At 39.0% G+C, this 16,520-nt stretch overlaps 1 protein-coding gene across 2 annotated transcripts in view; it reads left to right on the top strand.

Annotated features, from left to right (window-relative positions):
* MSRB3 (methionine sulfoxide reductase B3) overlaps positions 1 to 16,520 on the top strand; it is a 139,062-nt gene that overhangs the window by 117,233 nt on the left and 5,309 nt on the right. For both annotated transcript variants that reach the window (XM_006147273.2, XM_027771355.1), the window contains exon 5: positions 10,625 to 10,722. In XM_006147273.2, coding sequence (XP_006147335.1) covers positions 10,625 to 10,722 — 98 coding nt within the window. The remainder of the gene's footprint in view (positions 1 to 10,624; positions 10,723 to 16,520) is intronic.

Genomic DNA, 16,520 nt, shown 5'->3' on the forward strand with positions numbered 1-16,520 from the left:
GAGAGATTTTTGCTATAGGGTGCATGCACTCCCCAGAGAGACAGAGAGAGACAGAGAGACAGAAAACAAGAAATCACCCCCTAGAGGGGATGGACACTCCATAATCTCTCCTCCTTCATTCTCCTCAGGATTTGGGGCATGCATTCACATGTACACAGAGCGAGTTTTCGACCGCTGGGTCTGGGACTCTAACCACGGTCTTTGTTCATTCTCCCCACAACAGTGTGCTTTTCAATCAAAATCTGATTGGTGAATTTAGCAGGGTCCTTTGAGATCTTATTTAACTTGCCCTTTCAGTCAATTAGGTGACCACTGCAGTCTGCCTTTCAGTCTTAATTCTCTTTCTTCACCGACCTGCGTCCTACTTCCTTGTCTTCCTTCTAGTTCTTGAAATGGTCTCTTTTACTTTCCTCCACTGACTCTTATCCCTTTGCCCAATGTTTAAATACCGGTGTGGGCCTCTTCTCTTGTTATATTTGCCTCTTATATATCCTTAACTATGACCTTACTGTCTGATGGCTTTCACATTTTTATCTTCAGTTTAGGTCTCCTTTCTGAGTACGTACAGCACTCTGTCTCCTATTTAATTCCACAAGAAACCGACTTGATTATTTTTCTTGCAAAACTGTGTGCCTGACATGATCCACTTAGTCACATAAGCTGGAAACCTAGTAATAATTTGATGTCACTCTTCTTCACAGCCCTGTCTGTATCGCAGTCACCACAATCCGTGAATTCTGCTCTCTTAATCTATCAACACTCTCTCCCCTGCTCTCTAATGCCATTGTAAATGTCTTCATTAGAGCGTCTTCCATTCTGTTCTAGTACACAATCTTCCATGTGATATCACTCGTCCTCCAGCCTGTTTCCAAACCTCTTCCTAAAACATAAATCTGACCCATGTTACTAATCTGCTTAAAAGCTTTCAGGTGGCCTCCAGGCACCATGTCATACAGGATGCCCTGGACAGCTGTGCCACACCCATTTAGAATTTGGCAACAAGAGGAAGAAGCAGGTAACTGGTAACCAAAATAGAATCAATGCTTGCATCGTACTTCGCATTTAAACTTTATTAGCATTTCCTATCTGTACCAATCTGTAGTCTGTAGATTTATGCTAACTTCACATACATTCTAAACTTCTGCTTTTCAAGTTAAATATTTTAATTATTATATTCATTTTAGGCACCACTTAGTAAAGCTAAATGAAACGTGGGGGAGGGGATGTTTGCCCTCACCAGTAACCCTTTTTTTGTTATAATTATTCTTTTAGTTTGCCTCTTGCAACAAAGGTTATTGCTTGTTTGCACTAATGGAATCATGTCATCAGCCTATAGGGGGATACTTGTCCTTGCACTTGCAGTGGCAGGAGAGCAGACATATAATAAATTTTCGAACCATGTCAAACGAATATAAACTTGAAAAGAAATTTCCTTTCACTGAACCGGTAAGAAAGGGGGAGACTATTGTAACCTGCAGGTTCTAACCCAGATGGCATTGCAGATGTCATAAAAGTTAGTGTTAATCTCATACAGTTAGCTCATAAACAGTTTTTAGCCACAAAGCTAAATCTAAGCCAGTTAAAGCTGCTAAACCTTACACTGATTTTGGTATTTTTATCAGTAAGGTTAAACAAATAATATGATTGAGGTTAGTAGAAAGATTATGATACCTAAAGTCTGCTTCTTCTTCACATAAAATATTAGAACAAGAAACTAAAATCTGCAGTTTATTAAAAAGCAGTCTTGAGATTCTTGTTCAAGATGATAGACCGAGCATTCACGCTTATCTCTCCTATCTTCCAAGAGACTTTTAAATGAGAGTCATAAAAAGAAGAAAGAGGAGGAGGAGGAGAAGGTGGAAGAGGGAAAAGAATAAAAGAGGACAAAGAAACCCATTGCAAAGATATCTGGAATAGGGTAAGGTGTCTTGAGCAGACAAGGAAATTCATTATAAGAAAAAAAGGGGGGTAATGCATTAATGAGCATGAATGATTAAAGAAAGCTACAGCTCAAAATGTCTACAGTACTTGTTGCAGAGATGCCCAGAATGACAAAGAAGTTGAGAGTTTGGTAAGAGCAAAATGAGGGCATTTAATTGAACGTCTCAAGAACAGCTAGACCCATTTTTACATCTTCTTCACCTTCATCTTTGGAATGACAGTCCATCAATTACCCACAGGGAAAAAAACAAAACAAAACAATGTTTATTCTTTTAAGATATTAAACATCTTGTATGGGTTTCTGGGCTGTTATTGGGGCATTGGTACCCCAGAGCAAACCATTCCCGTTCAGGTATTTGTGGAACTCCAGGACAAACCCTTGTCCATCAGCAAGCAACAACAGTGTGTCCAGAGTTCCCAGGCAGCTTTTCTGTTCAGAGGGAAGACCTCCTCAGTAAACAAACCCATGCCATACCTGAAAGCAGAGGAACTTGCATCAGACTCAGAGGATAACTGACCCAGGCAGTCATTCTTGAACGGGGACTGTTGATCAAGGGTCACTAGAGACATATGAAGGTAATCAAGAGCCTGAAAGAAAGAATACAACAAGAGGAGAATAATTGTCTCAGGGAAAATAGAGATATTTTAGATAATAATAGAAAAGCTAAAATGAAATAACCCTCTAATTCATATTCTCAGAGATACTTGAAAAGATATTTCATTTGTAAAATAAGATGATGCTGTAAAGAAGAAAAAAAAGGACAACCTGGGCCAGCAGGATGCAAATAGGTTAAGGCAGCTGAGTCCCACATGGCTGACTGTGTCTCTGAGTCCTGACCTGGGTGCCTGAAAATCACACTAGGTGTGTGTGCAAGTGTGCGCCAAATCCTAAGAGGAGAATGAAGGGTGAAGGATTGTGACAGGTCATTCTCCCCAGGGGATGATTTCTCACTTCATTTTCTTCTCTCTTTCTCTCTGGCAAATGCATGCGCCCTATAGCAAAAACAAACAAACAAACAAACAAACAAACAAACAAAAAACAAAAAACAAAAAAAAAGGAAAGAACAACCAGAGACTAAGGATAACTTGAAAAATTAAGTTGCTAAAAGATACCTACAAGGCAATGCCATTTATCTAAATTTAGAAACTTTTTAAATATTACTTAATGAATCAAAACAAGTATGGAATGGTACACAAAAAAATTATCTTTGTGGCACCAGAGGAGGAGGAGGAAGGCAGATCTGACTGTAACTGTAACTGTAACATTTTACTTTGTTAGGGAGAGAGAAAAATCTTTAGCAAATATAGAAAACGTTATTATCTTGTAAATCTGGATACTTAAGGTCTGTTAAAGCATGGATGCCTATTATATTATTCTGTATATTTTCGCATATGCTTGAAATATTTACAATTTAAAATTCAAAAATTGGGCTCGATGGTGGTGCAGCAATACAGCAGTGAGGGAGGCTGACTGACACGGGAGGCCTCCTGGTTTGCATCCAGAGGACTCTCTGAACACACTATGCACATTTGTGCTCCCCATCTGGACCTGGACGAAGCTGAAGTGGATCATGGCATGAGGACCCTGTTAAGGGTGCCCATCTTTCTGACATTTTCTTTCTCCTTTCCTCTATCTCTCTCTCTTTCACTCATGAAAAAAAAAAATTAAAAATTCAAAAATGAAAAGTTGGAATAAACAGAAAAATGTACAATTATGTAATGAAGTCATGACTCAAAAATAAAGAGAAATATGGGACCAGCAGTTAGCGTAATGGCTATGTCGCTGGACTCCCACGTAGTCGACTGTGGTTCGTGTCCCGGACCCAGTGGCTTAAAACTCATGCCGGGCGCATGTGCATGAGTGCCCAAGATCCCGAGAGGAGAATGGAGGAGAAGGGAATTTCGGTGTGGCCATCCCCCCTGGGGGGTGATTTCTCGCTTTCTGCCTCTCTGTCTCTCTCTGTCTGTGTGGCGAGCGCACACGCCCCATAGCAAAAACCTCTCCAAAAAAAAGAAAATAAATAAATAAAATAAAATAAATAAAGAGAAATGTAGTGTGCCTTTTAGGAAGTGATAGTTGATGTAGAGAGCCTGAGATTATGACAGCTGGATTCTGGAGAAGGTCATATAATCCTAACATTCTTTAACTCTGTAGAAAGGAACATGGATGTAGCATAATCACACAAATCCTGATTATTACTTGTCAACTTTTAGAATCCATAGCAAAGCCCGGAAGACTTAATTAAGATTGGTCATTAGATTGTGGGGAAAGGGAAGTTAGAAGGAGGATAAGAATGCTAAGGTCATTTTACTGAGTGGGGAATCAAATGACACTATTTTCAAGCTACAGGATACTACTGCATTCATTTGTTCATTCATCACATAGCTTCTTGAAATACTTTTTTTTTGGGGGGAGAGAGATTTTTTTGCTATAGGATGTGTGTACTCACTGGAGAGATAGAAAGTGAGAAATCATTCCTCAGAGGGGATAGCCACACCGCAATCCCTTCTCCTCCATTTTTCTCTTGGGATCTTGGGCACACACGCACACGCGCCCAGTGTGAGTTTTAAGTTGCTGGGTTTCAGACTCAAATAGCAGTTAACTGTGTGGGAGTCCAGCAATGTAACCATTATGCCATCTGTGGTCCCCTTAAAATACTTTTTATGTAGCAGGCACTGTTTTAGTTAGTTGCTGATAAAGCAATGAACAAAGAAACTCTGCTTTTATTGAGCTTATATTCTAGTGCGAGAGCCAGACATTACCAAACAAGGTTTAATAGAATTAAAAGTAATGTAAGTATTAAAAATAGAAAAGGGGACAGTAGGGAAGGTATGAATAATAGATCATCTTTCATAAGAAGAAATCAATTCGTAATGTCTAAAACAGCACTGTACAAACACGGAGATGCTCTATGGGAATCATGGTGGAAGTGTTCTGTATGTGTTCTGTGTTGTCCAGTGTGGTAGTTATTAGCTCTACATGACTGTTGAGAATCTGAATATGGTTAGCGTGACTGAGGAACTGTAATTTTATTTCATTTTAGTTGTTTTAATTAGATTTAAAATCTGATATGGCTGGTAACTACTGTATTGGCAGCCTAGGTTTAAAACGAAGGGATTAAGAGATAGCGTAACTCCCCCCACCCCCTTTTTTGTTTTTTTAAAGAAATTAAACATAAAGGCCAGCAGGTGGTGTGGTGGTTAAAGTGGCTGGATCCCTCATGATCAGATGCTGCATGGTTCAAGTCCTAGAGCCAGTGGCTTGAAAATCACACCAGGTATGTGCACATGCAAATCCAAAATCCCTAGAGGAGAATGGAGGAGAAGACTGTGGTGTGGCTATCCCCTTTGAGGGATAATTTTTCTTTTCTTTTTTTTTTTTTTTTTTTGGGGGGGTTTTTGTTATGGGGCGGGGGTGCCGCCCAGACAGACAAGGACATAGAGACAGAAAGGGAGAAATCACCCCCCAGGGGGGATGGTCACGCCGCAATCCCTTCTTCTCCATTCTCCTCTCGGGATCTTGGGCACGTATGCACATGTGCCCAGCATGAGTTCTAAGCCACCCGGTTCGGGACTTGAACCACGGTCGACTACGTGGGAGTCCAGTGACATAGCCATTACACTAACTGCTGGTTCCCAAGGGATAATTTTTTACTGTCTCTCTCTCTCTCTCTTTGACAAGTACACATGCCCAATGGCAAACTTAAAAAAAATTAAATAGAAAAACTTATTCATTGTGGTTGCCTGTTGAGAACAAAGGTTGTTGAAATGGAATATTTCATTATGAACCCTGCTAAATTGTGTGATTTTCTAGTACATTCATATATTTGGTGGATTATTACTTAAACTTTTGGAAGACTATATTGCAACCAAATGGGTCTTCGGTGGGGATTAGAGAATCATACTTCTAAAAATGAGATTAAAGTTACACTTGAAGTGTTAATTCAAGTGAATAATTTGGCAAGAATCAGGACTCTAAGCTTCAAACAATTCTTATTAGCGAGAGTCTTATTAGAGAGTTTTAATATTTGTCCTGAGGTAACTAGCAAGGTAAACTGTGATCCATGAGGTTAATTTCCGCTACAGAAAAACAAAAGCTACACATTTTGAAGTATGGTTCTAAAATGATAGAGCTGTGAGCACTGGCACACACACACATGTGCATGTGCATCTTATCTCCAGCTTGTCTTACCAAAACTATGGTCAAATATAGGTCATCATCTTTATGAAACCATTTGCCCCTACTGACTGGGACTCATGGTATTCAAAGTTATATTTGAAGGTAACAAAATTCTTTTAATTACCTTTCACTTCAGTACATTCTTGTTCATGGGAAATTTTTGTTGTGTTCTACCACTGGGTTGCATAGGTAACTTTCTGAGGTTTCTCATTTTAATCTGGGGGAGAGGGGAGAGAATAGAAAAAATGGAAGTTGTATGTCTTTCTTAAGGAGAATGAGGGTCACATCTTCTAAATACCGTACAAAAGAAATTGACTACAGTTTGTTTATAATCTGTTGCTAATTTTAGCAACTTGGTTCAAAGATTTTTGAAAGGAGTGAGGAAGAGGTTGGAACAGAGAGTTGAGAAAGCTCTTCTCAGGAGGCAGAGCGAAATATTTAAAACTTGTCAACAAAACACTGCTTGTGGACAGGTATGTCACTGTTCACGTAGGGTGTGTGTAGACTCGGGGCAGCTTTACTAAACTGTGTTATGGGCAGGTGGGTGAGGGGATGATTCTTTTTACTACAATCTAAAAAATTGCATTCTAACTTCGTTGGTAGCAAGCACTAAGAGCTGCTATTATTAATCTGGGTCACCTGCTCTTATAGTAGAGATCTGAATGAGCATCCCCTGAATTGACTTCATACTCTACTAGGAGCATTAAATTATACCTGTGATTAATGTGGTCTGATGGTTGAATAAAACTGAAGCAGAACTGCCTTATTCCAACTTGTCTGTTTTAGTCACGGTACGTGTATCTATTTGCAATGTGGAAATAGGAATTCTTTAAAGGGGACAACCTATTTATTAAAAATAAGATATTTTTGATAATAATAGGCTAGTATCTAAAGAGTACCCTGTATGTGTTTATATTGTTTAAATGAAATAATAGGCCCAAAGCCAACCTCATCAAATAGAAACAATGAGATGTATTGGGGGTAGGATGGGCCAACTCTGTTTAAACAGGTTTTCACATGACTTTTCTTTTTAAAGTGCATGGAATGCATCCAAAACAAATAATATTTTGTTAGATGAGAAGACTAAAAGAAAAATCTTAGAGAAAGGAGGATGGATGATCTTTCTTTAATGTCAAAACTGACATAAACACACTCCCCTTCCCCCACCCTTTTGCTCAAGATAATTTTCTCAACAAGACACAGATTGCTTCAGTCTTTGCCTATCACCCTTTGAAGCACTTTCCGTATTATTGGGAGTGGGGGGCAGGGTTTCCTTTGAGGATTTTTACAGCACTGAAGAGTTCCTCCTTTAAATACTTTCACATGATGAGGGAATTCCGCTTTCAAAGTGCTGTCATCACTGTGGCTTCTTTGCCATAAGACAATTTATTCTTGGGTGAAGGTCCTTCTTAGTTTGATTGTCATTAAAGACTTACCTTTCTGATGGGTTCTCTTTCTATAGAACTTCACTTTTTCTGAAAGACGTAGTAAAGCAACGTAGTATTCTCCTTTGCTAGTCTTATTGGTGAAGTTAGTTAGCCGTGACTCTCTTTTGAATGTATTCCATTACCTGGAGTTAGAGACTTCAACATGGTTGTCTTATTGATGTCCACTAGTCATGATTTGGGTGACTTATTGAATATTTTCTTTTGAAAATTGCATTTCTTCTTCAGTGCAAAGGGCTACTGTGAATTTGGGGGGGCTTTGAAATATTTTTATTACTTTTTTTAGATGTCTCTTCCAGTGTTTAAGACATGTGGTAAACAACAAATAAAATTATTCAAGTATCAACAGTTTTCCAGAAATATGAAAATCTTTAAGAACCTCCCCTCTATTTCACCTTATCTCACCCTGTTCTATTCTTGAACATAGTCCCTAGGAAATTCTGTGGATAGTTCATTGAGGTAGATAGAATACATATCTTTATAGTTTAACAGCTCATTTAAAAGCAGTCTCTCCCTAAAACCTTCACTAGTCAATTATTCACAATTATTAGGAGAGAATTATAATGAAGAAACCTCAAATGTAGTTGACAGTTTTGTTAATATTATTGCCCAAGGGTGAGTTTCCTAGTCTTTCTGATGGTTTCAGATAAATAAATAAATAAATATCTACATTTTAAATGATATTACATCATTTACATCATTACCCTTGAATCTTTCCTTTTTAGTAGAACATTGAAACATTAGAAAAAGAGAGGATGAGTGTTGTTTAGGATATTCATTCTTTATCTGCTTCCACCAAGAGGCCTTAAGTGTAGCAAAGCAACTATCAACTAATCCAGACAAGACAGCAAACACATTTTAAAGTTTTGTTTTTTAAGACTGGGTTTTTTGCTATATTGCCATTCTCTTGCCTCAGCCTCCCAAATAGGACTATAGATATACGCTCTCATGCACAGCTCTTTTTTTTTTTTTAAAGACAGGGTCTTGCAGGACCCAGCAGGTGGTGTAGCAGTTTCGTAGCTGAACTCCCACATGGCTGACCATGGTTCTAATGTGGGACCCAGTGGTTTGAAATTCACTCCGGGAGCACGCGTGTGGATGCCCAAGACTCCAGGAGGAGAATGGAGGAGAAGGGATTGTGGTGTGGCCATCCTTGCTGGGGGGAGTGATTTCTCACTTTCCCTCTCACTGTCTGTGTCTCTGTGGGATGTACACATGCCCTAAGGCAAAAAAACTTTTTAAGAAAAAAAGAAAATATATATATATATATACAAGGTCTCACTATGTTGCCCAGGCCAACTGTAAGTTCACAGTCCTACCTCAGTCTCCTCAAATCACTGGAATTACATATATGCTCGACTGCACCCAGCCTCTGGGTTGAACCAGGAATCAAACCTGAGCCTCCTGTGGGGTCCTGGCCTGGGAAACACAGCTGTCCTAGCAGGGTGCACCACCATGGTTGGGCCACTTTATGGTGAAATGAAAATAACAACAAAAACATCTTCTAAATCTTTTTACCTGTTTACTACCGAACCAAGTGTTCCTTCCTTAAACAGCAATCAAATGAGTTATGGCATGGAAGGTTAAAACTGAAAGTACAGAATATGTTCTTTCTTTTCATAGATAAGTGACTATATTTCAGTGTCTTCAGATATCACCATCCAACCTGTCTTTGCTAGCAATGGGTACTTCTGTCATTGAACAAAGAATACCTAAGTGTGTCATTGTGTATGTCATTGTATAATCATTGTAAAGCAAATACTATAACTTAGAGTATATTCAGGTTCTTTTTAGAATTTAGAAAATTGGAAGAGAAGTTTTCTTAAGAATACTAGTGTGTCTCAGCATGATTAATTTTTGTAAAACATTATAGTCTTAGAAAATTTCTTGGTGATTTGTAGCAATCTTGAGTTCAAATCAAGACATTAGAAAGTATTTAAACTCCTGGTCTTAACTCTAACAGTGATTATGAATGCTATACTCCTGCACAGTGAGGCATGGAGGAACTTAGGAGAGTTTCTTTTAAAAACTTGGCCTAGATTAGTTTGTTTTGTTTGGAACTGGAAATCATATTGTTGAAGTTTGCATTCTGTTTTCTTTCAATAGGTGTATTAATCCAAAGTACCATGTTTTTAAAGGACTTCCTCCTTTCTACAGAAATAAATTTGGCTCCTATAAAGAAAAAAAAAATTGCACCAGCAATTCAGCAACATCACACCTCTTTCATCATTTTGGGGATGCGGGCTTCAGTTCAGTAACTCCAGACATATTTTTTGGAAACATAAAAACATGCCAATAAGTACTGAACATGAAACTTGCTTGCATGCACAAAACATTTGTACAATCTATGGTCCTTTTACCATTAAGTTTCTTAAAATGTGCATATATTTTAAAAGTAATTAGGATAATTAAAAATTGGAACAGAATGTTTGAAAGAAAGCCCTACTGAGAGATTCCTGAGGCATGTCATTCTGTAAATTTCTTCTATGGAGTGAGCAAGCCTCTTGTCCGTGAGATAGATAGAAACTTGGCTTTCCAGAGAACCCCTGCAACAGAAAATTAGATTAAGATGGAGACAATGGAATATTCGTTTTTAAAATATTTTAACCATCTAAAAGAACTCTGAGAAAGTACACTTTCTAAAGTGTTGTGGGATAGTTAAAAAGTTAATAGCCAGGCAGGTGATGGAGTTTTGAAAATATCATAGTGAAGTGGTCATAGTGCTCAGTCCAGGCCCAGTGACTCTGAAGACATGATAAAGTGGTAAGAGAGGTATTTAGGAAAACTATTGACTGGTCTGGGAATGTTGCAAGAGACACAAAACCCTAACACAAATGTAATCTGAATGTGAAGAAAGGGTTAGTCTTAAAATACTCTTGTAAAATATGAATACATTTTCCTTTAGGTTTTTACTTTTCTTTTTTTAGGTTGAAAAACGTTAAGTATGGTTCATAGACTAAAAAGTCCATTATTTGTTTAATATTTCTCTAAAACTACATTCTAACCCAGGCTTTGTATCTTTCCTCTCTGTTTTGGTTCTCATGCCTGCTTTCCCCAGGGTGGCCTTCGTTCCATGATGTGATCAGCTCTGAGGCAATCACATTCACAGACGACTTTTCCTATGGGATGCACAGAGTGGAAACCAGCTGCTCTCAGGTCAGTTTACCTCACCTGAAAACCCGGTAAACTGTTCACTTGGTGGTATAAACCGTTCAGGACTCTTGGCTGTGCTAAATATAGCAACTAAGGTCAAGTGACTGGTCACAAGAGGGACAGAGAAGCACAATAAAGTCATAAAGTCCCAATGCTATCTCAGATCTTCAGGTGTCTAGTAAGTAGAATGAACTGTCAGTCATTGGCTACAGTACTACTAACTGAAATCATGGGAGGAAAAATCACCTTCACTTGACTCAGTATAGTGAGGAATAGGCTATGCTTGGAGTGTATGAAAATTTCATTATGTGGCCTTATGTAACCTGATGTTGTAATAGTTTCTTCTTCCTGTGGTTCAGTCATGGTGCCTCTAATGGCAGTGATCCAAAGACAGGCAACGAAGACACCAGAAGTGGCTTTCCCGGGGTGGGTGTGTGGAGGGAAGTCGGAGAAAGCCCATGTATAGGAAGTACAAGTCCATTGGTAGGCTATATTAGGGCAGAGTGAGAATGAAGTGAGGTTATTCTTTCTTTAACTGTATCATATAAACTTATTCTCATTCCCAAGAACATTCTAATTAGTATTCTTTGCTCTATAGAGACCAAATTAATACTGGGTCTAAGAGAATATGAATGTGTGTTAAGGAAGAGACAAAACAGTTAATTTGTCAACCACAATCAAAAGACTTGACTTTGGGGGTATTTTGCATTTCAACTCAGAGACATAGCTAGAACCTACTTGTATACATATAGAATAAGAACCAAGAACCGCTACATATTGTATGGTGAATCATCCTGGCCTTCTGCCTGTTTTAAATGAGGAAAATGTAAAGTCTGAGTGTTGTGGCGTGGGAATCCATAGATACCCTGACGTGTTGTTGGAGGAGGTCTGCTCACATATTGGAGGTAAAGGGGCACAGTCAGGGGTTGGAACAGCACACTGGTTCCCACACAGGCCTCCCTCAGCATTTGTCTACCTGCCCTTCATCCATTTTTCTTTAACCCTCTTCATCAGGCATAAGATTTTTAGAGTGTAGGTAGCAAATTAACTAAGTAGGGAGGCACATTGGTTTGAACCTAACCATTTGATTAATTTTTGTTTCTATTTCTTTTTTTAAATAAGGCTGGATAATTTTCTGTCTTACAAGTATGAGGTCCACTTTCTGCCTTGAAGCAGGGTTCATGTTTTATCTAAATCACATTTTCATTGCACTTTTATTCCTCAGAAGTGAGTCTTTGAGGAAGACAGCAGAACTTTACAACACTGGGTCTTGAACCACCCACACCGAGGTTCTGATGTAGTCAGACTGGGTACAGCCTGAGCACCACCATGTTTCAAAGCGCCCCTGGTTACACAATAACCTTATGAAGTAGGTGCTGTTATTCCCTGTAACTTCAAAGTTGGGGACACAGTCACAAAAAAGGCAATTAATCTTGGAAAAATTAACCTAGATTTAAGTGGCAGAGATGAGACTTGAATCATTCCATCTGGCTTCACAGCTCTTCTGTGATCAGATATATTGGTATAGATAGATAGATGATAGATAGATAGCCAAGTAGATAGACTGAAAAGAGTCATGCTTGTTTTTAAAAATCTTATAATCTCCAGATGTGGGTCTAATGCCACTTAGTTTTAAAGTCAACTGAATTTTAATTGTTGCTTTTATATTTGCCACAAAGGGAAATTGTAAGTGTCTCCCCAGAATCTAAAATATTTTACAAAAAGATAAGTGAAGCTGGGATGGTACATGATACTAGCTGCAGGGGCATGGTACACAAGGATATCTGATTCTAGGTGAGATGGTACATGGTAATAACAAACTGTAGGGGGGATGGTACATGGTAATAACTATAGGTGAGATAGTGCACAGTAATATCTAACTGTAGGTGGGATGGTACATGGCAATGACTAACTGTAGGTGGGATGTTATATGGCAATGACTAACTGTAGGTAAGATAGTACATGGTACGAACTGTAGGTGGGGATGGTACACAGTCATAACTAACCATAGGTGGGATGGTACATGGTCATAACTAACTGTAGGTGGGATGATTCATGGTCATAACTAACTGTAGGTGGGATGGTACACAGTAGCAACTACAGATCAGATGGTACATGGTAATAGCTGTAGGTCAGATGGTACATGGTCATAACTATAGGTCAGATGACACATGGTAATAACTGCAGTTGGGATGTGGTACACAGTAGCAACTAATTGTAGGTGGGATGGTAAATAGTACTAACTGTAGGTGGGATGGTATATGGTCATAACTAACTGTAGGTGGGATGGTACATCTTAATAACTGTAGGTCAGATGTACATAGTACTAACTGTAGGTGGGATGGTACATGGTAATAACATAGGTCAGATGTACACAGTACTAACTGTAGGTGGGATGGTACATGGTAATAACTGTGGGTCAGATGTACATAGTAATAACTGTAGGTGGGATGGTACATGGTAATAACTGTGGGTAAGATGTACATAGTAATAACTGTAGGGGGGATGGTACATGGTAATAACTGTAGGTCAGATGTACATAGTACTAACTGTAGGTGGGATGGTACATGGTAATAACTGTGGGTAAGATGTACATAGTACTAACTGTAGGGGGGATGATACATGGCATTAACTGTAGGTCAGATGTACATAGTACTAACTGTAGGTGGGATGGTACATGGTGATAACTGTGGGTCAGATGTTCATAGTACTAACTGTAGGGGGGGATGGTACATGGTAATAACTGTAGGTCAGATGTTCATAGTACTAACTGTAGGGGGGATGGTACATGGCATTAACTGGATCAGATGTACACAGTACTAACTGTAGGGGGGATGGAACATGGTGATAACTGTGGGTCAGATGTTCATAGTACTAACTGTAGGGGGGGATGGTACATGGTAATAACTGTAGGTCAGATGTACATAGTACTAACGGTAGGGGGGATGATACATGGCATTAACTGTGGGTCAGATGTACATAGTACTAACTGTAGGTGGGATGGTACATGGTAATAACTGTAGGTCAGATGTACATAGTACTAACTGTAGGGGGGATGATACATGGCATTAACTGTGGGTCAGATGTACATAGTACTAACTGTAGGTGGGATGGTACATGGTAATAACTGTAGGTCAGATGTACATAGTACTAACTGTAGGGGGGATGATACATGGCATTAACTGTAGGTCAGATGTACATAGTACTAACTGTAGGTGGGATGGTACATGGTAATAACTGTGGGTCAGATGTACACAGTAATAACTGTAGATGGGGTGATACATGGCATTAACTGTAGGTAGGACTGTTCACGGTAATAGTTGTATGTGCAATGGTATGCAAAAATCTGTAACTTAGGTACCTCGTACTTAGTAAAGCTCTTTTAAGACCAATAGTTGTTTCTTTAATGTTTTTAAGCTGCCTTAAAAGCTGTTATAAGTGTGACTGCTATTCTCTTTCTCACTCAGAACCCATGTTCCAACATTGAGTCCTGTAAAAACTTCAAAAAGGCACAGAAAATGTGAGACATATAATATTAACTTTCTTTCAGGCCCCACTCTCTAATTTCTTTGTGACTCATTTTTATAATTCATTCGAAACAAACTTTCCTTCTTTCTCTGTGCCAGTCACAAGAGAAGAGATAACATCGGTAGTAGTCAAGAGAAGACCATTATGACGGCGTCCTACAGTGACGAAAAAGAAAGGAGACCCAAAGGCAATGCCAGAATTCGACAACGTTCATAAAAGATGTCAAGCTAAAGCAGGCACAGTTCTTGGCCCTTGGGTAAAGGCCACAGGGATGAACTGTGCTGTTCTTGGGGTCCTTTCCTAACACTCATGCAAAGAACTAAAACTGTCCTATGCCTTTTGACTTCTTTTCACCTTTAGTTCTCATATCTAGACAGTGTTTGTCTTTTTCTTAAGTAAACTCTTAAATCTAAAGGGAAGAGGGGAGGAAATTTGCTTCATTAAGGCATGTATAATAATACAAGCTTTGCTAAGTTAGTTCCATACCATCAGGTTCCAGCAGTAAAGAATGATATTTTTGCTGGACTCTTCCCCACGTGGAAGGAGCAGGGGAGGTCTGCCATCCATGTACAGTACTAGCATGTTAAATAAAATGTGCTGGGGGGTTTTCTTTCAAACTTCTTTGTCTTTAACTTGTGTGTGCTGCTTTGTTTTGTTTTGTTTTTAGTTTATGTCTTTTGAGAGAGCAAGAGAGAGAGAGGACAGTGTGGGAGAGACAAAAAGAGGAGATAGAGAAGTACCCCGAACAGGATCTGCATGGTGCAGTCCACTCCCAGCTTCAGCCAGCCAGGATAAAGGGCATGTGTTCATACCCAGCACACACACAGAGACCTCAGAATGCAAACCTGAAATCTTTCCATGTGTGTCAGCCTCACGGGTGTTTGCTGTGTTACCACTGTGCCACCATGGCTAGCCATAACGTGTGCATTTCACACACACATTTATTTTCCTTTTGTTTTTACAATTTTAATGATTTTTCATGCATCCTTTTGACCTTGAATTGAAAACAAAATGGTAATTTAATGGTTTCTATAGTAGAACAACCACTTGTGTTTTACTTCCAAGTTTCTCATTCTTAGCATTATTTTAATGATCACTTTATTGTCTTTTTTACCTTATTTTTTTTTTCAACTTATGTAGTGTTTTTGCCTGCTCGCTTTTTCCATTTTTCCCTCAGATTTTTATTTGTTCAACTGTTATTGATGAGAATATAGTTTGGGAAACTTCCCTGGTTTGCTTTTTCTCTTTTTAAAAATTTTAAATTCATGTGACTTGTCTTTTCACTGGACTGAATTGCATCGATGTGGTTTGTGTTATGAAGAAACCATTAAGATTCTTTTAGTATCCCATAGAATTCTCAGTTGGATATGTTATGGGACTGTTTCTTTCCTCATGGTAAAGATGAAGCATCTAAATATTAACACTCTTTTACTGTCAACTTCTACAAATAAACTGAGCCTCCATAGATGAAACCAATAGACTTCACCTGTTTGCTTGGGACTATGGCACTATTTCAGTGGTCTGTTGGTCCCCAATTCTGCTTTAGTCCTAGATTTTAAAAAATTGTGGTGTTGATTGGATGCGCATGAAAAGAATCCGGCCTCACATTTGGGGAGGAATTGTAGACATGCTGGGAGCTAGTAACGTACCACCTCTTCATAGTACATTGTATTTTTTCCCCAAGTATCTGTGACTTCTCAGGTAATTAGGCTTTCATAAACTTTTATTAAGAAAGACCAGCAGGTGGCGTGGTGGTTAAGGTGCTGGACACTCCCACATGGCCAACCACGGTTCAAGTCCTGAATCTGGTGGCTTGCTTTCTCACTTCCTCTCTCTCTTACTCTCACCCTCTGTCTCTCTCTGGTCAAACTAAAAAATAAAATGAATGAATAAATAAAATAAAATAAAATAAATAATTAAAAAAAAAAGAAAGCCCTATCACCACTTTTTCACGAAGTTTAGCAGTCAGCCACTGCTAAACCGACGTGGTGTAAGAATGCTATCACACCACATTAACGTCAACAGCACAGAAAACAAGCAGAGGGGGCTGGGGAGTCGTCACTCCCTTCGCCATGATTGCTGCGTGTGGAGGAGATAGGTTACCTGTTGCACTCTGGTTTTTGTTGCAATCGCATATGCAATCATGTTTTCTTATGCTATTCTACCTACTGGATTGAGAAATTACATCCCAATGATCTTTTCCAAAGTGGATCTGTAGGATCCTTTGCCCACTCTGGTGGCTCATCTTCCCCCCACCCCCACCCCCCCCAGCT

This window comes from Tupaia chinensis, unplaced genomic scaffold (genome assembly GCF_000334495.1).
Source record: "Tupaia chinensis unplaced genomic scaffold, TupChi_1.0 Scaffold000208_1, whole genome shotgun sequence".
Classification (NCBI taxonomy): Eukaryota; Metazoa; Chordata; class Mammalia; order Scandentia; family Tupaiidae; genus Tupaia; species Tupaia belangeri.